The sequence below is a fragment of the Salvelinus alpinus genome, chromosome 3 (genome assembly GCF_045679555.1).
Source record: "Salvelinus alpinus chromosome 3, SLU_Salpinus.1, whole genome shotgun sequence".
Classification (NCBI taxonomy): Eukaryota; Metazoa; Chordata; class Actinopteri; order Salmoniformes; family Salmonidae; genus Salvelinus; species Salvelinus alpinus.
This window is the reverse complement of record NC_092088.1, coordinates 18,950,485-18,977,982: the sequence shown is the minus strand read 5'-3', so window position 1 is coordinate 18,977,982 and position 27,498 is coordinate 18,950,485. Positions and strand designations below refer to the sequence as shown.

The following is a 27,498-nucleotide window of genomic DNA, read 5'->3' as shown; positions in this document are numbered from 1 at the left end:
CCCGGCCTCACTAATGCGCTTGTGGCTGAATGGAAGAAAGTCCCCGCAGCAATGTTCCAACATCTAGTGGAAATCTTTACGAGAAGAGTGGAGGCTGTTATAGCAGGAAATGGGAACCAACTCCATATCAATGTGCATGATTTTGGAATGAGATGTTGGCAGGTGTTCACATACATTTGGTCATGTTGTGTACCTTATTCTCATACCCCATGTTATAACACGTTGTTTAACTTTTTGTACACAATTAACACACACACACACACACACAGTATAATTGATTTGTAATGTTTAATTAATAGTAGCAAGAGGAGCGTTTGGATCGCCAAGAGGGTCTTTCAATACAGACTTTTCACCTGAGATCATTATAGCATTGCGCATTCAGAATGTTCTCACACAGGGAAGACTCGGACGTAGTGGTCGGGCATTTGAAGGGATTCCGCTATTCCAATAATATCCACCCTAAAATATGGATATCCGGATAGTCGAAATGCATATCATGTTTTTCAGTAAAAAAAAATGTTTTAATGTACACTATTGCTGTATTAATGATAACATATCACATCGCTATTAGACTTTTACCAGTGTGTAATACCTGCTCAATTTGTCTATTACAAAAACCACTATCACATCAACTTTTCACTTCTCATTGCCAATGTTGTCTCTGAAAGAGGTGTCGTTTTAGAATGGAACAATTGGCCTGGGGCCTCGGGTTAGAAGGCTGAACCAGTAGGAGACAGATGTACAGAACACACTTTTGCGCCTAACAACATTGACAATGAGAAGTGGAAGTGATAGTGGTCCCTGCATATTGCCAATGTCAACTATTACTGTTTTTTGTAATGGACAGAAATAGAGCACAGTGGTTATAGCAATGTGCTGCTATATACAGTGTTACGTTATAGCGATGTGCTATGTTATGCTGCTACATACAGTGTTACGTTATAGCGATGTGCTATGTTATGCTGCTACATACGGTGTTACGTTATAGCGATGTGCTATGTTATGCTGCTACATACAGTGTTACGTTATAGCGATGTGCTATGTTATGCTGCTACATACAGTGTTACGTTATAGCGATGTGCTATGTTATGCTGCTACATACGGTGTTACGTTATAGCGATGTGCTATGTTATGCTGCTACATACGGTGTTACGTTATAGCGATGTGCTATGTTATGCTGCTACATACAGTGTTACGTTATAGCGATGTGCTATGTTATGCTGCTACATACAGTGTTACGTTATAGCGATGTGCTATGTTATGCTGCTACATACAGTGTTACGTTATTAAGGCTAGCAGGCTAACATAGCCCAATATAACCATAGCGCAATGGAAAAGCACACTATATGCAGAGGATAACAAAGTACACAATAGGAACAGGGCCAACTAGCAGCGTATTGCAGTAACAGTACGTTAGCACGCAAGGCTAGTAGGTCAAAGCACAACATCGCTATTAGTGTATTACCACTGTGTAATACCTGCTTTATTTCGGTCTGTTACAGACCGAAATCTCTTTCTCTCTCTCCCTCTTTCTCATTCTCGCTCTCTTTCTCTCCCCCCCTCAGTACCGAGGACTGGACAGGCGTGGTTCCATCTGTTCTGGGCCAGTCCTGTCCTGATACCGCAGCTGAACAAACATAGCTGCCATGAAATGCTGCTGTGCTGTAATGGGGAAATGTAGCGCACATGTATTAATTAGTACTGTTTAAGAAGGTGTTTCCTGCCAATACAGCCCCCATGTGACAAGCAGTGAAAACAGAACTGGGTGACTGGGTTCACCTCAACCACACCAAAGGCACAGGGTCTCCCTAACTCACTCAGGACTTCCTGACCTCCTCCTGTTCTATCCCTTTTCTCTTTCTTTTTCCTCCTTCTCTGTCTCCTCTCTCATGCGGCCCAGATGTTTCTCTCTGCCATCCTTCCCTCATTCCAATACTCCAGCCCTCTCTTTGGTCTCTCTCTCTCTCCAGGGGATTGTTGTTACACAATCCAATGGTCATGTGCCCCATGCAGAATGGCTGCCCCCATGGTCATATCCTTGTTTACATGTTAATGTAACTGTATTGTGTATAGTAGCCTGGCCCATAGGCTTTGGTCTGCTAGCCTAGCATGCAACTTACTGTTACTGCATTATGCTGCATTATCCCTGTTCTGTTGTAATGGGGAAATGTAGCTCAGATTTATGAAATAGTACTGTATACGAAGGTGTTTCCTGCCAATACAGCCCCCATGTGACCAGTGACTGGGTTCACTTCAACCACACCCCACAGGGTGTCCTCCCTCACTCCCTCCAGACTTCTTCTTCTCTTCTCTTCTATCCATTTTTCCTCTTTTTCCCCCTCCTCCTCTCTGTCTCTGTCTCTGTCTCATGCGGCCCAGATGTTCTTCTCTGCTGTGCTTCCCTCGTTCAATACTCCAGCCTTCTCTTCATTTTTTTCTGGATTCTCTCTCCGTCATTGTATCCTCATTCTTTCCTTGACACAGAAACACTCTTTCTAGCGTGTTGAAAATACACCTCCTTTACACGCATTGTGATTCCTAGTCTGAAACCAAGCATACTACATTCCTCCATCTCTCTCTCTCTCTTTCTCTCTCTCTCTCTCTCTCTCCCAGGCAGTGGCTGCTGTAAACCTTTCCGTGACTAGCTGTCATTAATCTTCTCTCTCCAGGGGCAGGCTCTTGACTCTGTGCCTGTTAGAGTGGTTCACAGGGAGAGAGGGAGAGAGGAAACTTAAAATGTTCCTCCCAAACACACCCGTGTGTGGTGTTGCTGGGTTCTTTGCCCCCTGGGAATTGATGCGGTCCGACTAGGATGCAGTGGAGTGCGAGCAGACAAACGAACACCCTGGTTAACACCACTTATGAGCATGTTTTTGAATTACCACCCTGGCTGCTAATAGTGTGTACTGGGAGTGTGCTGTTAGCCCCAGTTTATTGACGCTCCGGGGGGCCTAGGATGGGGTGACTTGAATGCTGTGTTGTTGTTTTGAATATATATGAGTTTCTTCTCTTCTAATTGTTCAGCAGTATGCATTTTCTCCCAACTCTTCATATCCAACTGACTCCTCATGTCTCCTTAGCAATTGTTTCCAAGTCATTTCCTGTCCTGGGAATGAGCCCCTACCCATAGTCTGCGGTTTTACTGTGATGACGATTTCCTCCTGTGCTGACTCACTCTCTGTGTAATTTAGACTGAGCACTACTGCCTTTTAATTGACCCCGGAAACTGCCAGCAGCAAAATAACAGAGTTCCCCCCCCCCCGTGTTATGTACTGTACAGCATTCAGACACAGTTTCCTCCTAACCAACCAACCAACCAACCAACCAACCAACCACCCTCCAACCACACTTCTACCACACTTAGCCACGATACAGCTCCAACTCTACTGAAGCAGTGAGGTTAAAGTGAATGTAATGCTTCACATGCAAAGTCGACGCTCTGAAATCTCTCCCATTTAGGCCTCTAAACCAATGTCAATGAACGACCATTGATTAGGGTAATGGTAATAAGAAATGCCATCAGACAATGATCTAAGAAGTGGTGTCCTCTGAAGCGTTATCATCATGTGTTTCACAGGAACTTGGCCATTGGCATAGGGATCCAGAATTTCCCAGAGGGCCTTGCGGTGAGCCTCCCTCTGCGAGGTGCAGGGATGTCCACATGGAAAGCCTTCTGGTGAGTAACAACTCTTAATATCCAAACAGTATCTCCATATGATCACTGTTTATCTGCACCTTAACTCACAGGGTCTTCAGAAAGTATTCACACCCCTTGACTTTTTCCACATTTTGTTGTGTTACAGCCTGAATTTAGAATGGATTCAATTGAGATTTTGTGGTGCTGATCTACACATAATACCCCATAATGTAAAAGTGTAATTATGTTTGTTTAAATGTTAACATATTCATTCAAAATGAAAAGCTGAAATGTCTTGAGTCAATAAGTATTCAACTCCTTTGTTATGGCAAGCCTAAATCAGTTCAGGAGTAAAAATGTGCTTAACAAGTCACATAATAAGTTGCTTGGACTCATTCTGTGTTCAATAATAGTGGTTAACATGATTTTTGAATGACTACCCCATCTCTGTACCCCACACATACAATGATCTGTAAGGTCCCCCAATCAAGTAGAGAATTTCAAGCACAGATTCAACCACAAAGACCAGGGAGGTTTTCAATGCCTCGCAAAGAAGGGCACCGATTGGTAGATGTGTAAAACATTTAAAAAGCACTAACCTAAACGACAGAAAGAAAAGAAGGAAGCCGGAACAGAATAAACAAATATTCCAAAACATGCATCCTGTTTGCAACAAGGCACTTAAGTAATAATGCAAAACAAATTGGCAAAGAAATTAACTTTTTGTCCTGAATACAAAGCGTTATGTTTGGGGCAAATCAGCCTGGTATCTCCAGGAAATGTTTCTAGTTTTAGCCAGGCAGAGCCCCGTTCAGTCCCTTAACCCCCTGTCTGTGGAGGGCAGAAAACTCACCGGATGATGGGATGCTTTGAAGACTTATCGAATCAAGATATGAGTGTTTTTATTTTTCATACATTTTTATAATTTTTTTACGTTTTCTTCCACTTTGACATTACAGAGTAGTTTGTGTTGATCGTTGACCAAAAATGACAATTATATCAATTTTAATCCCATTTTGTAACACAACAAAATGTGGAAAAAGTCAAGGGGTGTGAATACTTTCTGAAGGCAACTGTATATTAAAGGAATTGTTTTTGTTTGACAGCCAATGATTGAAGGGGACATAAAGGGTACTATCTAGGGTTTTGACTAACTCCTCTCTCAGGTACGGACAGCTCAGTGGAATGGTAGAACCAATCGCTGGGTTGCTAGGCGCTGTTGCCGTGGTGCTGGCAGAACCACTGTTGCCGTACGCCCTGGCCTTCGCTGCAGGGGCTATGGTGTATGTGGTGGTTGATGACATCATCCCAGAGGCTCAACTCAGGTGGGTAGAGAGAGAGAGGTTATTTTTACTGTGCTCTCCTAACCCATGTCTTAGTCGAGGCTTAGTCTATCTCCAACCCTTTAGAAAACACTGGAACAATGTTTCCTCGGAATGCAGTACCAGTCAAAAGTTAGGATGCACCTACTCATTCAAGGGTTTTTCTTTATTTTTACTATTTTCTACATTGTAGAATAATAGTGAAGACATCAAAACTATGAAATAACACATATATAATCCTGTAGTAACCAAAAAAGTGTTAAACAAATCGAAATTCCACAAATTAACTTTTGACAAGGCACACTTGTTAATTGAAATGCATTCCAGGTGACTACCTACACACACACACACACACATACCTTTTTTTCCGCACCATTGGTTAGAGCCTGTAAGTAAGCATTTCACTGTAAGGTCTACACCTGTTGTATTCGGCGCACCTGACAAATAAACTTTGATTTGATTTGATACCTCATGAAGCTGGTTGAGAGAATGCCAAGAGTGTGCAAAACTGTCATCAACGCACAGGGTGACTGCTTTGAAGAATCTCAACTATAAAATATATTTAGATTTGTTTAACACTTCAAATTGTATTGGTCACATGCAGATGGTATTGCGAGTGTAGCGAAATGCTTGGTTACGGCATGATTCCATATGTGGTATTACATAGTTTTGACGTCTTCACTATTATTCTACGATGTAGAAAATAGTGAAAATAAAGAAAAACCCTTGAATGAGTAGATGTGTCCAAACTTTTGACTGATACTGTCCATTAACAGAATGTTCTACCCTGGTTCCAACTCTGTGCGTACAGTAGTTGTTCATAGCTCTGTGACTCTGAGCTGGACTAGATCAATCACCGTCTTTGTGTTAGTGTGAGCCGCGAGGAGGAATAGTGGGAGCGGAGCAACGACACTGTCCCCCTGGAATGTTCTGGTTTTCACAACCCTGGGCGTGTTGTTTTCTTTAAAAAGTGAGACCGGGAGCGAGCTGTCCTTTTGACTTGTGTGGGTCGACTGTCACTGCGAAGTGTGTGGGTCGACTGTCACTGCGAAGTGTGTGGGTCGACTGTCACTGCGAAGTGTGTGGGTCGACTGTCACTGCGAAGTGTGTGGGTCGACTGTCACTGTGAAGTGTGTGGGTCGACTGTGAAGTGTGTGGGTCGACTGTCACTGTGAAGTGTGTGCCTGCTAGCATGTTTAGGGTCTGTGTGTGTGTTTTAGTAACCTGACAGATTTCCATGTGCTCGGCTTATTTCTGTGTCTCAATGTATTGTATATGATTGAAGTACTGTATAAATACACCAACATTGATTAACACTGTCCATGTATATTGTCTTGAAGTGGGAACGGTAAGTTGGCTTCCTGGACCTCTATCCTGGGCTTTGTAGTGATGATGTCACTTGACGTTGGGCTGGGCTGAGGCCTCACCTCCACCTAGAACCTCGCTGATGTCACAGAATGATGCCACGGCTAATCGCCAGACCTTGGGGGAAAAAAGGGACCAAATCTGCCTTCTCTCTAATTGCTTGCTTTTGTTTTTATTTATTTTATTTTTTAATTATGACATTTTGTGAATTTGGTTGTTTTTTGGGATACTGGATCCTTATTATAAAATGTGATGATACTTGAAAAGTGGTGTTTGTATGACTAGTTTAGAATGGCACTGAGACCGCCATGTATGAAAAAATGATATTTGACTTTGAATAGATTTTTATGGAGTGCGCGTGTAATTGAGTTTACACCTCTAAAACCTCTAAGGGCTAAGTCCATTTTGGCTCCAGCTGTGTCAGCCCACTCCACAGTTGGACCTCAAGACTGTGTTTTGAAGGCTAGTTATGGTCACTGAAGGAAACACGGGGATGTGTGTCTACAGATATGTCACAGATAACCAGCTGAATGTGTAGGCTTGCCTGATCCTTCAGAAGGATCTTTGCTCAGATTATGATGTCATTCATTTACAAATGGTGCACACCCTGATTCATTCAGGATGGAATGTTTTTTTCTTCATCAAACATTTAAATGACCAAGTGATTCCGTCTGTTTTTTTCCATGCTCTTTTGCTTTATTTAGCTTTTTCTCGCATACATTCTCTATCAACCTCAGGCTGGCATTGTGTGTGTTTGGATGAAGAGAATGTGAATAGCAACATTTTACAGCTAGCTTCTCCTTATCTTTTTCTCAATTATAGCACACACATTCCCTTCGTATTGCGTTGTTATTACATTATTATAATATGACATTCAGTTATTGTTACAGGTGAAATTAAATACAATTACTAATATGACATGTATGTGAAAAGATATATTGCAGCTAGCCAAATGGAATGCTAGCTACACAACCCAAATGCACCTCCTTTTTGCGTGTTCATTTTTACATTCATGAACTGTACTGTACTGCTGGAGTTGGGTGGGGGCTTCTAAACCCTCTGGCCTTATTGTCCTGTAGACCCTCTGGCCTTACAGCTATGTATGGGACAACGTCTCAGAGTAGGTGTGCTGATCTAGGATCAGGTCCCCCGTCCCCGTCCCCCCCGTTCATGTAATCTTATTCATTTTGATTTAAAAAAGTAAAAATGATCCTAGATCAGCACTCTTACTCGGACACGCTTGATAGAAATTAACCCTGAGGGGTATACTACAAAGCAGGATCAATGAGTTAGCCAGTAAACTTGCATAAATATGATTTCTAAATGTGTTTGATTAGCTTGAAACGGGCATGGTCTGATTAACTCAACAAGCAAAAACACATATCTTTAGATTACTTAATGAAACAGAAAATCAAGTTATTTTGGGTTGTTTATCCAAGTTAGCTGGCTAACTCATTGATCCTGCTTCGCGGTATACCCCTCAGGTCTCCCTGCCTGATTCTATTCTTGGAGGGGGCTGGATAGAACCATTCCCAAGGAAAAGTGTCATGGAGAGAGATGTGGTGGTGATGTAATAAACCAAAACTGCTTCCACTATGTGTTTTTCTCTGTTGTTAGTTAGAGGTTGTCAACCCTGGTTCAGTCACCGCCCCACTGACTCATGGTTCACTGGAATCATTAACATATTGTACTGTAGACCTTTACCGTAATGCAGCTGTGCTCTTACTGTACAGGGTCCAAGCCTAACTGAAAAGATATGTAATAACTTAAAAGTTCTTGTAAATCATGCTTTAAAAACACGAGTTATACTCAGAAGTATCCGTACAGTGCATTCAGAAAGTATTCATACCACTTGACTTATTCCACATTTTGTTGTGTTGCAGCCTGAATTCAAAATGTGTATATATAAAAAAAAAAAAATCTCTCCCGTCTACACACAATACCCCATAATGACAAAGTGAAAACATGTTTTTAGAAAGGTTTGCACATTTATTGAAAATGAAATACATGAATATCTAATTCACATAAGTATTCACTCCCCGTTGCTATTACAAGTGCATCCAACTTCTTGAGTGTTGAAAGTTTCCAAGAGCACAGTGGTCTCCATCATTGGCATATTGAAAGAATATGGAACTTCCCATACCTAGAGCTGTTCGTACGACCAAACTGAGCAACCGGGCAATGAGGTGACCAAGAACCCAATGACCACTCTGACAGAAATACTGAGTTTTTTTGGCTGAGATGGCAGCACCTGCCAGAAGGACAAGTCTCTACAGCACTTCAACAATCTGGGCTAAATGGGAGAGTGGCCAGACGGAAGCCACTCCTGAGAAAAAGCCACATGACAGCATGCCTGGAGTTTGCAAAAAGGCAAGTGAAAAACAGATCATAAGGCAAAAAGATTCTGTGGTCAAACCAGGCACAGCTCATCACCCGTCTAACACCATCCCTACCGTGAAGCATGGTGGTGGCAGCATCATGCTATGTGGATGCTTTTCAGCGGCAGGGACTTGGAGACTGATAAGGATAGAAGGAACAAGGAATGGAGCCAAATATAGACAAATCCTTGATGAGAAACTGCAAACGACCTTAGTCTGGGGTGAAGATTCACATTCCAACAGGACAATGACCCCAAACATATAGCCAAACCAAGGCTGGAATGGCTTCAGCCAAAGGCCAGACTTGAATCCCAATGAAAATCTGTGGAAAGACTTGAAGATTGCTGTTTAACGCCGCTGCCCATCTAACTTAATCCTTAAGAGTTTATTGATGCAGCAGTGCATCAATCTAAGTAACATAAAGAATCCTCATAAAAATCAGTCAGTCTAAGGTAGAGATATCAGGGGTTTTTCATGGACTGTGTCTCAATCCACCACATTCACGAAAACGTATGTAGCATCCGCATGGTCTGCAAACTATTATGACCACTCTATGGAAACAGGAGACTCATGTCTCGGTGGTGGTCTCCGAATTTGCTCTACAACCCCCCCCAAAGTAGCCTCCCTTTCCTTTGTGATAAACTTATATGGAATCATGTAGTAACCAAAAAAGAAAAAGTGTTAAACAAATCAAAATATATTTGATATTCTTGAAGGTAGACACCCTTTTGCCTTGATGACATCTTTGCACACTCTTGGCATTCTCTCAACCAGCTTCATGAGGTAGTCAGCTGGAATGCATTTCAATTAACAGGTGTGCCTTGTTAAAAGGTAATTTGTGGAATTTCTTTCCTTCATGTGTTTGAGCCAATCAGTTGTGTTGTGAAAAGGTAGGGGTGGTATACAGAAGATAGCCCTATTTGGTGAAAGACCATGTCCGTATTATCGCAAGAACAGCTCAAATAAGCAAAGAGAAACGAAAGTCCATAAAGAAATTGAGACATGAAGGTCAGTTGTGAGAGAAAAATTGCAAGATTATGTTATAATACTTTTATTGCATCAAATGGTTGTTTTATTCGACATAATAGAGTATTCTTATAGCTATTGTGTGTGTTTTCTACTGAGGATCGGCCTCTGGGAGATAACACTGACAGAGGAGATTTACGATGTCTTTGGGTGATGAAACCTAAAGAGCATTCCAGAGCATGAGTTAATGTTTCTGTTCTATATGGTACCAGAAAGAGATGGTTCCAGTTTGGAGTCGGAGGGCCAGACACTGGTCTCTATACAATGAAAACTATTGACACAGCAGATGCTGTCTGCTATGTATTATCGGTATCTTTCATACAAATTGTGACCCATTCTATGTATCTGTTGTTCGTCATGTAGGTTGAAAGGGGTGTATCTTGGTTATAAAAGAACTTTGTACTTTTGTCTCGTCGCTTTTCAACAGATCATCAGAAACGGTGATTCGTCGACAAGCCATTGCTATTGCAAAGCTCTCACTATTAAAGATTTAGTTTAAGTGTAACTCTGACTTGTGATAACTTTGTCTCTCCTCATTTGATAGTAAAGAAATGATCCACCACACAGTCAATTTGGAAAATGTCAAGAACTTTGAAAGTTTCTTCAAGTGCAGTCACAAAAACCCTCAAGCTCTATGATGAAACTGGCTCTCATGAGGACCACCACAGGAAAGGAAGACCCACAGTTACAGTACCTCTGCTGCAGAGGATAAGTTCGTTAGAGTTACCAGCCTCAGAAATTGCAGCCCAAATAAATACTTCAAGTAACAGACACATCTCAACATCAACTGTTCAGAGGAGACTGCGTGAATCAGGCCTATCTGATTGAATTGCTGCAAAGAAACCACTACTAAAGGACACCAATAATAATAAGAGACTTGCTTGGGCCAAAAAACACGAGCAATGGACCTTAGACCGACGGAAATCTGTCAATTTTTGGTTCCAACCGCCGTGTCTTTGTGAGACGCAGAGTAGGTGAGTGGATGGTCTCCGCATGTGTAGTTCCCGAGAGGGAAGGAAAAGCAGCCAACCAGTGCTCAGCATATGTGGGAACTCCTTCAAGACTATTGGAAAAGTATTCCTCATGAAGCTGGTTGAGAGAATATGAAATATATTTGGTAACTACATGATTCCATATGTGTAATTTCATAGTTATGTCTTTACTATTACTCTACAAAAAAGCTAAAATACAAAAATAACCTGACGTGATACTGCACCCACCAATGTAGAAAAATAAGAAAACCCTTGAATGAGTAGGTGTGTCTAAACTTTTGACTGGGACTGTATATATAAATATATTTCCTGAGCTTTCTTATATCTCCTAGATTTAGGACACTTCAAAGCCTTATTCCTTATTCTTTTTTTTACTGTATACCTAAAGTGGACCTAAAATTCTAAATGAAATAGCTAAATGATCTATGGTATGACCATCTTAAAACAATTTCAAATGTTAGCTTAGTACAATTTTAGAATCTTCAAGGAATAATGGGAGAACATCCCCAGATCCAGATGTGCAAAGCTGAAGACGACTGAAAGCTGTAATCGCCGTCAAAGGTGTTTCTACAAAGTATTGATTCAAGGGTGTGAATAAAGGTAAATGAGCTATTTCTGTATTTCATTTTCAATACATTTGCATTAATGTCTAACAACATGTTTTCACTTTGTTATTATGGGGTATTGTGTATAGATGGGTGAGAATAAATATTTAATCCATTTTGAATTCAGGCTGTAACACAACAAAATGTGGAATAAGTTAAGAGGTATGAATACTTTCTGAAGGCACTAATGTACAGTTTTCATACAGTTACAATGGAGTGCACACTGCACTTCCCTGTTGGCAGGACGTATGTGTGTTTGGCCAGTGCTATGAACAGTAGACATGAGACCGTGGAAAAATGGTGAAGTACAGAAAGGGTCAACTCTACAAGTGTAGGTACTGGGCCTCTCTCTCGCTCTCTCTGTCATCTGTTCTCTTTCTCCCTCTCTCTCTCTCTCTCTCTCTCTCTGTCATCTGTTCTCTTTCTCCCTCTGTCTTGTCATTTCAGTCCTTAGCTCTCCTTAGCTCTCATTGGAGAGAATCCGTGTTGAGAAGTGAGACCTACTCTGACGGAGACCTGGTCTCGAGTTGAGCCATAGTTCACTCTCTCGACTCCACTCTCTACCCGCTCGTTTTACAGCGACAACATTTTTATTTCCCCTCACGAGTCTATGGAATGGCGACGTTTCTGAGGTCAAACACAAGCAAAGGGGCTCTCAGAACTGAATAAATGTGCAATGTATACACGTTGTCCACTCAGGTTCAGAGTGCTACACAATGACACTGTAGCAGTATTCTGAACCATGACCCATCCTTATGTAACAATACTCAACTCTGTGTAAGCCTAGGTCCTGGCAGCTAGTCGACTGGCACACACAGAGAGATGTATGCGCTCCCTCTTTCTCCTATTTGTTTTTCTTTTGAGCTGTGAAACTGATAAGTGTGATAGGGAGAGGCGAGACGTGGTTTAGCCGCTTATTGAGTCGGAATGCCAGTTCAGGAAACACATCTTGTTGCCACGGCGAAGGACAAAGAACCCCTTTCACAGCCGCCCTGTGCCAGCGTCGCCCGCGGCAAACATGCCCACCTCGCTGTGGGCAGAGATTGGTATAGGCAGGACATCTCCCCTGACCTTATTGGGCACCAGAGAGAGGTAAGCCACAGGCATGGATCGCACACACACACAGAAACAAACACTCACATAGTCTCTCTTAGTTTCTCTCTCTCTCTCTCTCTCTCTCTCTCTCTAGTGTAACAGTATAACTTTAAACCGTCCCCTCGCCCATACCCGGGCGCGAACCAGGGACCCTCTGCACACATCAACAACTGACACCCACGAAGCGTCGTTACCCATCGCTCCACAAAAGCCGCGGCCCTTGCAGAGCAAGGGGAAACCCTACATATTGGTTTCAGAGCAAGTGACGTAACTGATTGAAACGCTAGTAGCGCGTACCCGCTAACTAGCTAGCCATTTCACATCCGTTACACTCACCCCCCTTTCAACCTCCTCCTTTTCCGCAGCAACCAGTGATCCGGGTCAACAGCATCAATGTAACAGTATAACTTTAAACCGTCCCCTCGCCCCGACACGGGCGCGAACCAGGGACCCTCTGCACACATCAACAACTGACACCCACGAAGCGTCGTTACCCATCGCTCCACAAAAGCCGCGGCCCTTGCAGAGCAAGGGGCAACCCTACTTAAGTCTCAGAGCAAGTGACGTAACTGATTGAAATGCTAGTAGCGCGTACCCGCTAACTAGCTAGCCATTTCACATCCGTTACACTCACCCCCCTTTCAACCTCCTCCTTTTCCGCAGCAACCAGTGATCCGGGTCAACAGCATCAATGTAACAGTATAACTTTAGTACGTCCCCTCGCCCCGACCCGGGCGCGAACCAGGGACCCTCTGCACACATCAACAACTGACACCCACGAAGCGTCGTTACCCATCGCTCCACAAAAGCCGCGGCCCTTGCAGAGCAAGGGGAAACCCTACATATTGGTTTCAGAGCAAGTGACGTAACTGATTGAAACGCTAGTAGCGCGTACCCGCTAACTAGCTAGCCATTTCACATCCGTTACACTAGCATGCACACAGGATCTGAGAGAAGGGACCCTTTCTTTGCTTTGTGTTTCGAATGGCAACCTTGTCTGGTTCATAGTCCTGTACGAGGAAAACAGTGGAGAGCATTGACCACAGGCAGTCTGCTAACAATCTGGTCTGGAGAGTGGTCAAAGAATGTCAGAAATAGCCACTCCAAAGGCAAAGAACAGTACAGCACTGTTACAGTAGGAGAGTGCTGAGTAAAGCATGATGTAAGGATGTAGGGTAGGTGCTAAAAGTGGGATACCGTGAGGTAAGGGAGCATGAGAGATACAGCTAATGTGTGGGAAGATAGTGAGTGGATGAGTACAGAGTATCTCGAATAAGGTATTGTCTCAATCAGATGGAGGGTGTCGAGAAAGGAATGATAATTTAGCTCTGAAGATGATCTCTTGGAAGGCTACAGCGTCAACCAATGACAGTAGACTTTATTGATAGACGCTTACTCATGCCCTGGGATAATGTGTGCGTGCGTGAGGAGTCAAACAGCGAAACGGGGTAGGAGACGCTCCAGGGATTGCGTGCGGACATCAAATGCTTGTTACTTCCGGCGCCGAACAGGATGGCTGCCTCACTTCGCGTTCCTTGGAAAATATGCAGTATTTTGTTTTTCTATGTGTTATTTCTTACATTGGTACCCCGGGTGATCTTAAGTTTCATTACATACAGCCGGGAGGAACTACTGAATATACGATTAACGTCAACTAACCACCCTTCCTACCAGGAATATGACTTTCCCGAAACGGATCCAGTGTCTTGCCTTCCACCCAATACAATGGACCTGATCCCAGCCGGCGAAGCTACACGACGCCGAAAAAGGGGCAAACGTAGCGGTCTCCTGGTCAGGCTTCGGAGACGAGCACATCGCGCTCCACTCCCTAGCATACTACTCGCCAATGTCCAGTCTCTTGAGAATAAGGTCGATGAAATCCGAGCACGGGTAACATTCGAGAGAGACATCAGGGATTGCAACGTGCTCTGCTTCACGGAAACATGGCTAACTGAAAAGACGCTAACGGAGTCGGTGCAGCCAGCTGGTTTCTTCACGCATCGCGCAGACAGAAACATACATCTTTCTGGTAAGAAGAGGGGCGGGGGGGTATGCCTCATGATTAACGAGACGTGGTGTGACCATCATAACAACACTCAGGAACTAAAGTCATTCTGTTCACCTGATCTAGAACTCCTCACAATCAAATGTAGACCGCATTATCTACCAAGGGAATTCACTTCGGTCATAATCACAGCCGTATATATTCCCCCCCAAGCAGACACATCGATGGCCCTGAACGAACTCTATCTGACTCTCTGTAAACTGGAAACCACACACCCTGAGGCTGCATTCATCGTAGCTGGGGATTTTAACAAGGCTAATCTAAAAACAAAACTCCCTAAATTCTATCAGCACATCGATTGTCCGACCAGGGCTGGCAGAACTCTGGACCATTGTTATACTAACTTCCGCGACGCATATAAGGCCCTCCCCCGCCCTCCTTTCGGAAAAGCTGACCACGACTCCATTTTGTTGATTCCAGCCTACAAACAGAAATTAAAACTACAAGCTCCCGCGCTCAGGTCTGTTCAACGCTGGTCCGACCAATCTGAATCCACGCTTCAAGACTGCTTTGATCACGCGGATTGGAATATGTTCCGCACGGCGTCCAACAACAACAATGATGAATATGCAGATTCGGTGAGCGAGTTCATTAGGAAGTGCATTGACGATGTCGTACCCAGAGCAACGATTAAAACATTCCCAAACCAGAAACCGTGGATTAACGGCAGCATTCGCGTGAAACTGAAAGCGCGAACCACTGCTTTTAACCAGGGCAAGGTGACCGGAAACATGACCGAATACACACAGTGTAGCTATTCTCTCCGCAAGGCTATCAAACAGGCTAAGTCCCAGTACAGAGACAAAATTGAATCGCAATTCAACAGCTCAGACACAAGGGGTATGTGGCAGGGTCTACAGTCTATCACGGATTACAAAAAGAAAAGCAGCCCCGTCGCGGATCAGGATGTCTTGCTCCCAGACAGGCTAAATACCTTTTTTGCCCGCTTTGAGGATAATACAGTGCCACTGACACGGCCCACTACCAAAACCTGCGGGCTCTCCTTCACTGCAGCCGAGGTGAGTAAAACATTTAAACGTGTTAACCCTCGCAAGGCTGCAGGCCCAGACGGCATTCCCAGCCGCGTCCTCAGAGCATGCGCAGACCAGCTGGCTGGTGTGTTTACGGACATATTCAATCAATCCTTAGCCCAGTCTGCTGTTCCCACATGCTTCAAGAGGGCCACCATTGTTCCTGTTCCCAAGAAAGCTAAGGTAACTGAGCTAAACGACTACCGCCCCGTAGCACTCACTTCCGTCATCATGAAGTGCTTTGAGAGACTAGTCAAGGACCATATCACCTCCACCCTACCGGACACCCTAGACCCACTCCAATTTGCTTACCGACCCAATAGGTCCACAGACGACGCAATCGCAACCACACTGCACACTGCCCTAACCCATCTGGACAAGAGGAATACCTATGTGAGAATGCTGTTCATCGACTACAGCTCAGCATTTAACACCATAGTACCCTCCAAACTCATCATCAAGCTCGAGACCCTGGGCCTCGACCCCGCCCTGTGCAACTGGGTCCTGGACTTCCTGACGGGCCGCCCCCAGGTGGTGAGGGTAGGTAACAACATCTCCACCCCGCTGATCCTCAACACTGGGGCCCCACAAGGGTGCGTTCTGAGCCCTCTCCTGTACTCCCTGTTCACCCACGACTGCGTGGCCATGCACGCCTCCAACTCAATCATCAAGTTTGCGGACGACACTACAGTGGTAGGCTTGATTACCAACAACGACGAGACGGCCTACAGGGAGGAGGTGAGGGCCCTCGGAGTGTGGTGTCAGGAAAATAACCTCACACTCAACGTCAACAAAACAAAGGAGATGATTGTGGACTTCAGGAAACAGCAGAGGGAGCTCCCCCCTATCCACATCGACGGGTCAGTAGTGGAGAAGGTGGAAAGTTTTAAGTTCCTCGGTGTACACATCACGGACAAACTGAATTGGTCCACCCACACAGACAGCGTTGTGAAGAAGGCGCAGCAGCGCCTCTTCAACCTCAGGAGGCTGAAGAAATTCGGCTTGTCACCAAAAGCACTCACAAACTTTTACAGATGCACAATCGAGAGCATCCTGTCGGGCTGTATCACCGCCTGGTACGGCAACTGCTCCGCACACAACCGTAAGGCTCTCCAGAGGGTAGTGAGGTCGGCAGAACGCATCACCCGGGGCAAACTACCTGCCCTCCAGGACACCTACACCACCCGATGTCACAGGAAGGCCATAAAGATCATCAAGGACAACAACCACCCAAGCCACTACCTGTTCACCCCGCTATCATCCAGAAGGCGAGGTCAGTACAGGTGCATCCAAGCAGGGACCGAGAGACTGAAAAACAGCTTCTATCTCAAGGCCATCAGACTGTTAAACAGCCACCACTAACATTTAGCGGCCGCTGCCAACAAACTGACTCAGCTCCAGCCACCTTAAAAATGGGAATTGATGGAAATTATGTAAAAATGTACCACCAGCCACTTTAAACAATGCCACCTAATATAATGTTTACATACCCTACATTACACATCTCTTATGTATATGTATATACTGTACTCTATATCATCTACTGCATCTTGCCATCTTATGTAATACATGGACCACTAGCCACTTTAAACTATGCCACTTTATGTTTACATACCCTACAGTACTCATCTCATAGGTATATACCGTACTCTATACCATCTACTGCACCTTGCCTATGCCGTCTGTACCATCACTCATTCATATATCTTTATGTACATATTCTTTATCCCTTTACACTTGCGTGTATAAGGTAGTAGTTGCGGAATTGTTAGGTTAGATTACTTGTTGTTATTACTGCATTGTCGGAACTAGAAGCACAAGCATTTCGCTACACTCGCATTAACATCTGCTAACCATGTGTATGTGACTAATAAATTTGATTTGATTTGATTTGATACCTGTAGCTGAAAGAAAGGGGAAGATGTAAAAGAAGAAGAAAAATATGTCTGTGGTTAACAAGAGTGGGCGGAGACCCAAAGCTCAAAGCAGGAGCTTCGCACGCAACTTAACAATACTACCTTTATGAAGGCTGACTCTCTCTCTCTCATGCTCAGACAAAGGGGAGATTTCAGTGATAGATCCTAATACCTGAGTCATGGCATTGCCTAATACAGACAGCAACATGTTCTACGAAATATATTCCCAAATAAATGTATTCTCAAATGTGATGCGTTCTCTGCTACGCTGTGTGCACTGAACTGACATGCGTGATTGTTGCTGATACTCCGATGGTCAGATGAAGGGAATTAAATAGTCTACAACGCACACCACAGTGCTACTCAAATCAAACAGCGGTCTGTAGCTGCTGGCATTAAGCAACAGCACACCCATCATCAATACTTTTAATAAAAAAATAAAACAATCGTCAGTTTTATACCTGAAAATGTACAATTATTTGTCTATAACTAACAGTGTAATACGACTGAGATTCATTCTCTGGCTTTCAAGCAGAAGTCCAAACTTGCAGTAAGGTAGCTCAATGTACGGTAGTTTGGTTGCGTAAGAAATGGAAGAAATAAATCAAAGCTGAATCAAAACAATCAAACGTATAGCAGGGTGCTTTCGATACACCCACAAGCCCCCTTATGTAGTTTTTTTGGGGTATCTGTACTTTTACTTCACTACATTCCTAAAGAAAATAATGAATAAATAAACATTTTACCTGACACCCAAAAGTACTCGTTACATTTTGAATGCTTAGCAGGACTGGAAAATGGTCCAATTCACAGACATATCAAGAGAACACGTGATCATCCCACTAAACACAAATGCATCATTTGTTAATGATATCTGAGTGTTGGAGCGTGCCCCTGGTTATATGTAATTTTTTTTAACAAGAAATTGGTGCCGTCTGTTTTTCTTAATATAAGGAATTTGAAATGATTTATACTTTTACTTTTGAAACTTAAGTACATTTTTAGCAGTTACGTTTACTTTTGATACTTAAGTATATTTATAGCCAAATACTTTCAGACTTTTACTCAAGAAGTATTTTACTGAGTGACTTTCACTTTTACTTGAGTAACTTTCTATTAAGGTATCTATACTTTTACTCAAGTATGACAATTGGGTACTTTTCCACCACTGCCTTTCCACACGTCCACTACTTTCCACACGCCCACTCGCCCATACTCCAGTCACCATATTGGGATGCATCTACCCACTTCTCCAATAGAGATCTTAAAGTGGCAATGGTGTCTTAAAAGGCCAATAACATACTTTGTAATAGAAACAAAAAAAATCTACAATTTTTGTGAATAATAATTGTTTATATCATTGTTTAAAATAAAATAACTAAGGGATAATCAACGAGGGGCTATGTGTTTTATGGAAAATAATGAACGATCTGGAAGGTGTGGAACTGACCCCACAGAGTTGCATTCTTTTCCAGAGAATGCATAGAGCCCCGAGTTGATTATTTTTTTTATACCATGGCTATAATTTAACACGTTCACCTCTAGAAAGGTGTTAATTTGCAGGTAGAAATGTGTTCAACATCCACTGAAGTCGCTAGCAAGTTTACTAGATAGCTACAGTAGTTGCTGTGGTAACCAAACAACCAGACTTGCTAGTTTTGCTAACCAAACCATCAGTCCTAGCTTGCCATTATGAAAATCGAATTCGACAATGCCAATATTGTTTTCAATTCGACTTTTGCTTTCAAAAGCATCTCAAACATAGAACATGTAAGAATGAACTATAGCCATAGAATTCAAGCATTCAAATATACTGTGTGTTACAGGGAAGTAATGCACACTCTAGAATGCCCTTCAAGCCAATCAGAAACAAGTATTCAACAATGCCATGGTATAATAATAATAACAGTCAGGATGTTGTGTCCAATGGGGTAAATGCAGATGGACAAACCCCATGCTTCAGCCTATGTACATTTTATAGCCTCTGCTGCACCAGTTGGGCTACAGGGGATAATGCTTAAGAACTCATTACCACAAACACTCACCATCCTTTGTGTGTGTGCATGCGTGCGTTTGTCAGTCTTTCTCACACACACACACACACACACATTAGTGAAAGACAGACAGAGATAGACCCAGAAAGAGACATAAAGTGTGAATGAAAGACAGAAGATAGATAACTACAGCTCCCCGCAGGTAGAGCTCAATGTATCCCTCAAGTCTCTGTATAAAACTGTTTCACTTTATCTCGCTCTTTGATATTTTATGCCCTGAGCGCCTGCAGCCAGCCAGGCTGAAGAGCTGTGGTGTGCTGAGAGGAAAGAAAAGCAGAGGGCAGCTTCTCTTGTGTTGCCCCCGATGCTGGCGTCCCTCACAGCTAGGCTACATAAGGAAACATTTGTTCTTCAGCCTCTGAATGAGGCCTTGTGTCAGTGGAGAAAAACACAGACAGGACAGAGAGAAAGAGGGAGACCAGAGAGATAGAAAGTTGTGTCCCAAAACCTTAAAACACGTGATCATGAAGACTTAAGATCTTTCAGAAATTCCTCTAGTAGTGGGTCCTTCTGACACACATTTGTTGACCGATTTATGTCATGTTCTCATAGTGACTATTTGTGAATAGGAATCATTTGAAGTCACTGTTTTTAATGTTTATACGGTTTCCTTTCTAATTTCTCTCTGACATGTTAAATATAGAAAACCACACAAATGGCTGGAACCACCATAACACACAAATATAAAAACATAACTTTCGCTTTCCCTGCTTAACCCTCAGCAGCAGCCTGTGCAGTTGTGGCGGGAGAGGGAGGCTGAGGAATGCCAAAGGAATGTTGCTGTGTTACTGGAGAGGCGGACTGACTGACTGACTGACTGATCACACACTGAACAATGTCTTTGTGTTCCCCGGCCCGACCTGTAGTCACGCAACGCCGTGTGAGCACACTTTCCGTAACCGCTCAGCCCTGGTCACAGAAGAGCTTGATCAAGTACTTGCATCTCTACAGGATCGCGTGCAGTTCAGGTGCTTGGGACGCACTGGAGCGAATCCAGGTGTGCGTGTAGGAGGGAAAACGCGGTGTGGACATAAACATTGGGTGGAACCGAAACATCTGGCAGTTTGACTCCCAAGATTTTTGCTGCGTCTTGGAAATAAACATCAACACAGGGAACCAACCCGAATAAAGGAACAACTGGAAATTATAACTGCTTATATAACGCAGTTTAAAGTTGCATATGTGTCTATTGCAAGGAAAAATATAAAGAGGCTGTATAAAACAACTATAATCTCTCATGAATGCATTTAAATATTGTAGCATATGCATAAAAATTGGTGATTGGAGCCCAACTGAGATGCAGTGATTGTGAATGAATTATTTCCGACATGATTGTGACAGTTGGCTTCCCGTTGATTGACCCTTTTGTGTACAATTCCCACACTCATCCAGTCCATTCTATGGAAAGGTCTGCTCATCTCCTTAGCCAAGCCGAGTTTATGCGTGCTAGTAACTTAAAATACTCCAAAAATAACAGCATGCCTGCAGGCAGCGATACTTCAAGGTGATGTAAGACAGCGAGCAGAGCTTTCTGTCAGAGAAGGACCTATTGGATGTAGCGTTAGTGTTATTGCTAAATTCTGCTAATTTCATTGAAGCGAGACCAGGAATATACAGAAAATGCCTACTTACTTGCATCACCAGGACAAATGTGCACATTTTGAATAGAATTCTGTGTTTTACTCACCTTGGGGGACACTGTTGGAGTAACACATTGTTGTGGGCGGGGACATATCCCATCTGCCACTGCCCGAATTCTTTGGGTTAGCAGCTCTCCACATGGCTCAGTTAAAGGCGCTACATGGTCAATCTGACGTCTGTATTGGCCATGCAGCATTTATGGTGATGTGGCCTCGGCAGAAGTAAGATCATTCATACTTCTTGCGCTTCGCCGAGCAGCACAGGGCTGTTGTCAAGGAACTTGTCAATGAAGTGAGTTTGTGTTTATGCTGGACCTCCAGCCCTCACCTACCACCACCCAATAATTTCAATGCGGAGCTATATGGAGCCCTCCACTTTGTTACATTTTAGAGGCACAAGGTGATGCGGTACGGAGCTCAATTTGGCCTCTGCGTCCCTCTGGAGACTCCGCGATTGCATCACAATATCCATACGGCGCCTCCGACTACATTTTCGGATCAAGCATAAATTGGCACTCATGTGCTGGCTTTCACCGCGTGAGAAGCGACTCTCTGGAACTGTAGAGATGCATGAGAAACCACACTCTCCAAACGGCAGGAGCATGCTATAGTCGAACAAGGCATCGCAACGAACTGACTGGACTTTTAATCCACACCAACGGATTTATACTGTTTAAATAGATTTTTATTAATTAAGCAGGTTTCGTCGGCATCTGCTCTGTGGTTCGTTGACTATTGGATCTCATTGGATAGCATATCCCTTGACCCACGGCCAGATGTGCGTGCTGTGCATTATGGAGTTATATATCGAGTTATGTTCAGCTGTGGATCGATTTACGCATGCTTGAGGTTCAACATTTAGATTTTGACATCGACTTTGGATCTCTTTTTACGCATCATGCTTATGGATATTCATATCCCGCGGACCCATTGGCGACAGTTGCCCAGGAGTTGGGTTATAACTATAAAACGCATCAGCATCAATGACACAGGTGGATGTCAACACGCGCATTTTTTACTACTTGCCACATAACGGCCCATTGCGTAATGTAAGAAGAAACTCGATTTTGGATTGTAAAATGCCACCCCTGGATAAGACGTAGCAAGAACATATTTTTGCAGTGGTCTTACAGGTAAATCACTTTCCTATTTGTGACAAAGCTGTGAGCCCGTTATTGATTATGTTGTGTATACTGTTTGTTTAGTCATTTATTCATTCCGAGGACGTGTTGGTTGTAGATCACGTGACTGTGGCAACAAAGAATACAGGGTTATTATTAAGCGCGGTAATTTGTCTGTACCGCAATGTATCGTTATATACAATGTAAAGATGTCCTACGTTAATTCTGAAATGTTATGCCTTATAATTGTAAACCTTTGTGCAAGTCATTTAAGATTACTCCTGTCGCTTGTGTTTGACGAGGGTTCTGGCGCTGCATGGCTTGGTCAGCTATCAAGTGTCAAACAGATTTCTTGGAGACGAGCAATTTTACCCAGTGTTGTCCCCGTGGGAGGATAGCTTGTCCTTTTGACAAATGTTCACACTATTATTGACGTGTACATTCATGGGAATTCAGATGGTATTACCTGGATGTGTTAATTTTGATTTATTGCCTTGTTTAAACCATGTAATTGTTTATTGGTTGATCAGTCATGTTTCCTGTCAGGTGGTTTCCTACAAGGCTATAAGAAGCTGTCGTTTGTCATTTGACAGGGAGGAGAGAGGGTTCTGCAGGCCAGAGCCAAAAGCCTTGAAAGAGAATACTTTGAGCCTTGTATATACAGTGCATTAGGGAGGTATTCAGATCCCTTGACTTTTTCCACATTTTGTTGCATTACAGACTTATTCTAAAAAAAATCCTCATCAAGCTACACACTATACCCCATAATGACAAAGCAAAAACAGAAATACCTTATTTACATAAGTATTCAGACCCTTTGCTATGAGACTCAAAACTGAGCTCAGATGCATCCTGTTTCCATTGATCATCATTGAGATGTTTCTACAACTTGATTTCAGTCCATCTGTGGTACATTCAATTGATTGGACATGATTTGAAATGGCACACACCTATCTATAAAAAAACACCTTTATTTAACCAGGTAGGCCAGTTGAGAACAAGTTCTCATTTAAAACTGCGACCTGGCCAAGATAAAGCAAAGCAGTGCGACACAAACAGCAACACAGAGTTACACATGGGATAAACAAACGTACAGTCAATAACACAATAGGAGAAAAAAAATCTATATACAGTGTGTGCAAATGAGGTAAGATTAGGGAGGTAAAGGCAATAAATAGCAATAAATGAGGTGGCAGGTAGCCTAGTCGTTAGAGCGTTGGACTAGTAACCGGAAGGTTGCAAGATCGAATCCCCGAGCTGACAAGGTAAAAAACTGTCGTTCTGCCGCTGAACATGGCAGTTAACTCACTGTTCCTAGGCCGTCATTGAAAATAAGAATTTGTTCTTAACTGATTTGCCTAGGTAAATAAAGGTCAAATAAAAACTAGGCCGTAGTGGCGAAGTAATTACCATTTAGCAATTAAACACTGGAGTGATAGATGTGCAGAAGATGAATGTGCAAGTAGAGATACTGGGGTGCAAAGGAGCAAAAAATAAATAAATAACAATATGGGGATGAGGTAGTTGGATGGGCTATTTACAGATGAGCTATGTACAGATGCAGTGATCTGTGAGCTGCTCTGACAGCTGATGCTTAAAGGTAGTGAGGGAGATATGAGTATCCAGCTTCAGTGATTTTTGCAATTCGTTCCAGTCATTGGCAGCAGAGAACTGGAAGGAAAGGCGGCAAAAGGAGGAATAGGCTTTGGGGGTGACAAGTGAAATATACCTGTTGGAGCGCGTGCTACCGGTGGGTGCTGCTATGATGACCAGTGAGCTGAGATAAGGCGGAGCTTTACCTAGCAAATACTTATAGATGACCTGGAGCCAGTGGGTTTGGCAACAAATATGAAGCGAGGGCCAGCCAACGAGAGCATACAGGTAGCAGTGGTGGGTAGTTTAAGGGGCTTTGGTGACAAAACGGATGGCACTGTGATAGACTGCATCCAATTTGCTGAGTAGAGTGTTGGAGGCTATTTTGTAAATGACATTGCCGAAGTCAAGGATTGGTAGGATAGTCAGTTTTACGAGGGTATGTTTGGCAGCATGAGTGAAGGATGCTTTGTTGCGAAATAGGAAGCTGATTCTAGATTTGATTTTGGATTGGAGATGCTTAATGTGAGTCTGGAAGGAGAGTTTACAGTCTAACCAGACACCTAGGTATTTGTAATTGTCCACATATTCTAAGTCAGAACCGTCCAGAGTAGTGATGCTGGACGGGTGGGCAGGTGCGGGCAGCGATTGGTTGAAGAGCATGCATTTAGTTTTACTTGCAATTAAGAGCAGTTGGAGGCCACGGAAGGAGAGTTGTATGGCATTGAAGCTCGTCTGGAGTTTAGTTAACACAGTGCCCAAAGAAGGGCCAGAAGTATACAGAATGGTGTCGTCTGCGTAGAGGTGGATCAGAGAATCACCAGCAGCAAGAGCGACATCATTGATGTATACAGAGAAAAGAGTCGGCCCGAGAATTGAACCCTGTAGCACCCCCATAGAGACTGCCAGAGGTCCGGACAACAGGCCCTCCGATTTGACACACTGAACTCTGTCTGAGAAGTAGTTGGTGAACCAGGCGAGGCAGTCGTTTGAGAAACCAAGGCTGTTGAGTCTGCCGATAAGAATGTGGTGAATGACAGAGTCGAAAGCCTTGGCCAGGTCGATGAATACGACCGCACAGTATTGTATTTTATCGATGGCGGTTATGATATCGTTTAGGACCTTGAGCGTGGCTGAGGTGGACCCATGACCAGCTCGGAAACCAGATTGCGCTTATTCTCCATGGACTTTACAGTGTCCCAGAACTGTTTGGAGTTTGTGCTACAGGATGCAAATTTCTGTTTGAAAAAGCTAGCCTTTACTTTCCTAACTGCCTGTGTATATTGGTTCCTAACTTCCCTAAAAAGTTGCATATTGCGGGGGCTATTCGATGCTAATGCCGTACGCCACAGGATGTTTTTGTGCTGGTCAAAGGCAGTCAGGTCTGGAGTGAACCAAGGGCTATATCTGTTCCTGGTTGGTTCTAAATGTTTTGAACGTGGCATGCTTATTTAAGATGGAGAGGAAAGCACTTTTAAAGAATAACCAGGCATCTTCTACTGACGGAATGAGGTCAATATCTTTCCAGGATACCCGGGCCAGGTCGATTAGAAAGGTCTGCTCACTGAAGTGTTTTAGGGAGTTTGACAGTGATGAGGGGTGGTCGATTGACCGCAGACTCATTACGGACGCAAGCAATGAGGCAGTGCTCGCTGAGATCCTGGTTGAAGACAGCAGAGGTGTATTTATAGAGCAGGTTGGTCAGGATGATATCTATGAGGGTGCCCGTGTTTACAGATTTGGGGTTGTACCTGGTAGGTTCATTGATCATTTGTGTGAGATTGAGGGCATCAAGCTTAGATTGTAGGATGGTCGGGGTGTTAAGCATGTCCCAGTTTAGTTCACCTAACAGTACGATCTCTGAAGATAGATGGGGCAATCAATTCACATATGGTGTCCGGGGCACAGCTGGGGGCAGAAGGTGGTCTATAACAAGCGGTAACGGTGAGAGACTTGTTTCTGGAAAGGTGTATTTTTAGAAGTAGAATTAACATGCATGAAACCAAGGCTTTTACAGTTACAGAAATCAACAAATGAGAGCGCCTGGGGAATGGGAGTGAAGCTAGGCGCTGCAGGGCCTGGATTAACCTCTACATCACCAGAGGAACCGAGGAGGAGTAGGATAAGGGTACGGCTAAAAGCTATAAGGACTGGTCGTCTAGTGCGTTCGGAACAGAGAGTAAAAGGAACGGGTTTCTGGGCGTGGAAGAATAGATTCAAGGTATAATGTACAGACAAGGGTATGGTTGGATGTGCATACAGTGGTGGTAAACCTAGGCATTGCGTGACGATGAGAGAGGGAGCACGCGTGACAGCTGTAAAGTATCAAAGCGTGGAAAAAGTCAAGGGTTCTGAATACTTTCCAAATGCACTGTACAGTCTTTCTTTAATTTGTACATTTTGCATATATTTATAAATAGTATATATTTATCTTGAGAATCCTGGAACTCTGGCACTTATCAATAAATGCATCTGCATTGGGTGAGCACTCCACCTTCTGTCTGCCTCCTCACTGATCTACACGAGCTGGTGTAGTGCCTACCCATTTCAGCAGAGGAGTCGCTGGGACCTGAGCTGCCGATGGAGGCGGCTATTACTGAGGTGATGGAGGACATTGGACGAAGTGGACTACCTTCGGGAGTGGCTCCAGCTGCAGGCCACCCCCTTTCCTGGTTGACGCCCTGGGGAGCAGTTTCCCTGATGGCTGGGGGAGCTCTACCCTGCTGACACTCGAGGAGGAGTGCTTCAGGGGCCAGAGATTCCTGCTGCATCTGCTGGGATCCGAAATCTCACCAGGGTGGGAGCCACGTTCCTGTCATCTTGAGTGTGCGGTGTAAGGAGTACTGCAGGTTCTGTCTGGAAAGCGACCATGGCTCTGGGCCTGATGTCCCAAATCGTCTCCCTACTGATGTGGCCACTGTCGTCAGATCAGATGGGCTAGCCAACTGTGTTTTTCTCCAGCCTTGGAGGGCCTACCTTCCGACTCAAGCAAATACTACCCTTCAACTCTGCTGCTCCCTTTTTTCTCCTCAATGGCTAGTGCAGCCATTGTACTGGTTGACGGTGTAGGCTACATTCTACTACCAGTGTGTGCTGCGCCTTTTTACCACCCATGGACAGATATGCACTATTATTTCCTCATCACATGGGCTTTATTATCTGCAGACTTCTTGTCCTTAAAAATGTGTGGTCAAACCCGGCTTTACTGAATTTTTCTCCGCTGCACTTTCTGCTTCGTCAGAAGGGGGAGGAAATGTGACGAAGCTGTGAGCCCATCACTTATAAAAATGGTCTCAAGTCATTGATGATATTGTTTATAGGCTACTGTTTGTTTATTTATTTACTTATTCGGAGTCTGTGTGTTGTTTGTAGATCCTGCCTGGGGAAACAGAATGCAGAGTTAGTGTTACGCACGGGCATTTGTCTGTATGAGTAGCGGAGATTTTACCTCAATTTATCTTTATGGACAATGTCAAGATGTCTGCTGTTAATTATGAAACGCGACACAGAAGTACCCCTGGGAGAGGATAGTTTATCTGATTTCATTTCATGTCCTTTTGACAAGGCTTCACACTATTATTGAAATATGTACATTTATGGGCATTCAGATGGTATTGCCTGAATTAGTTGTGATAGCCTTACTGAAACCATGAAAATG

The 27,498-nt window shown here is 43.7% G+C and overlaps 1 protein-coding gene and 1 long non-coding RNA gene across 3 annotated transcripts in view; both read left to right on the top strand.

Moving 5' to 3' along the window:
• LOC139570182 (zinc transporter ZIP11-like) overlaps window positions 1–7,917 on the top strand; it is a 144,278-nt gene extending 136,361 nt beyond the window's left edge. Inside the window, exons 8-10 of one of the 2 annotated variants that reach the window (XM_071391803.1) lie at window positions 3,578–3,676; window positions 4,804–4,962; window positions 6,300–7,917. In XM_071391803.1, coding sequence (XP_071247904.1) covers window positions 3,578–3,676; window positions 4,804–4,962; window positions 6,300–6,378 — 337 coding nt within the window. In that variant the 3' untranslated portion in view covers window positions 6,379–7,917. The remainder of the gene's footprint in view (window positions 1–3,577; window positions 3,677–4,803; window positions 4,963–6,299) is intronic. The other variant, XM_071391804.1, reaches the window with a different exon arrangement.
• An 11,143-nt stretch (window positions 7,918–19,060) lies between these two features.
• LOC139570181 (uncharacterized) overlaps window positions 19,061–27,498 on the top strand; it is a 93,452-nt gene continuing 85,014 nt past the window's right edge. The window contains exon 1 of the long non-coding RNA XR_011674022.1: window positions 19,061–22,259. This is a non-coding gene — a long non-coding RNA (uncharacterized lncRNA). The remainder of the gene's footprint in view (window positions 22,260–27,498) is intronic.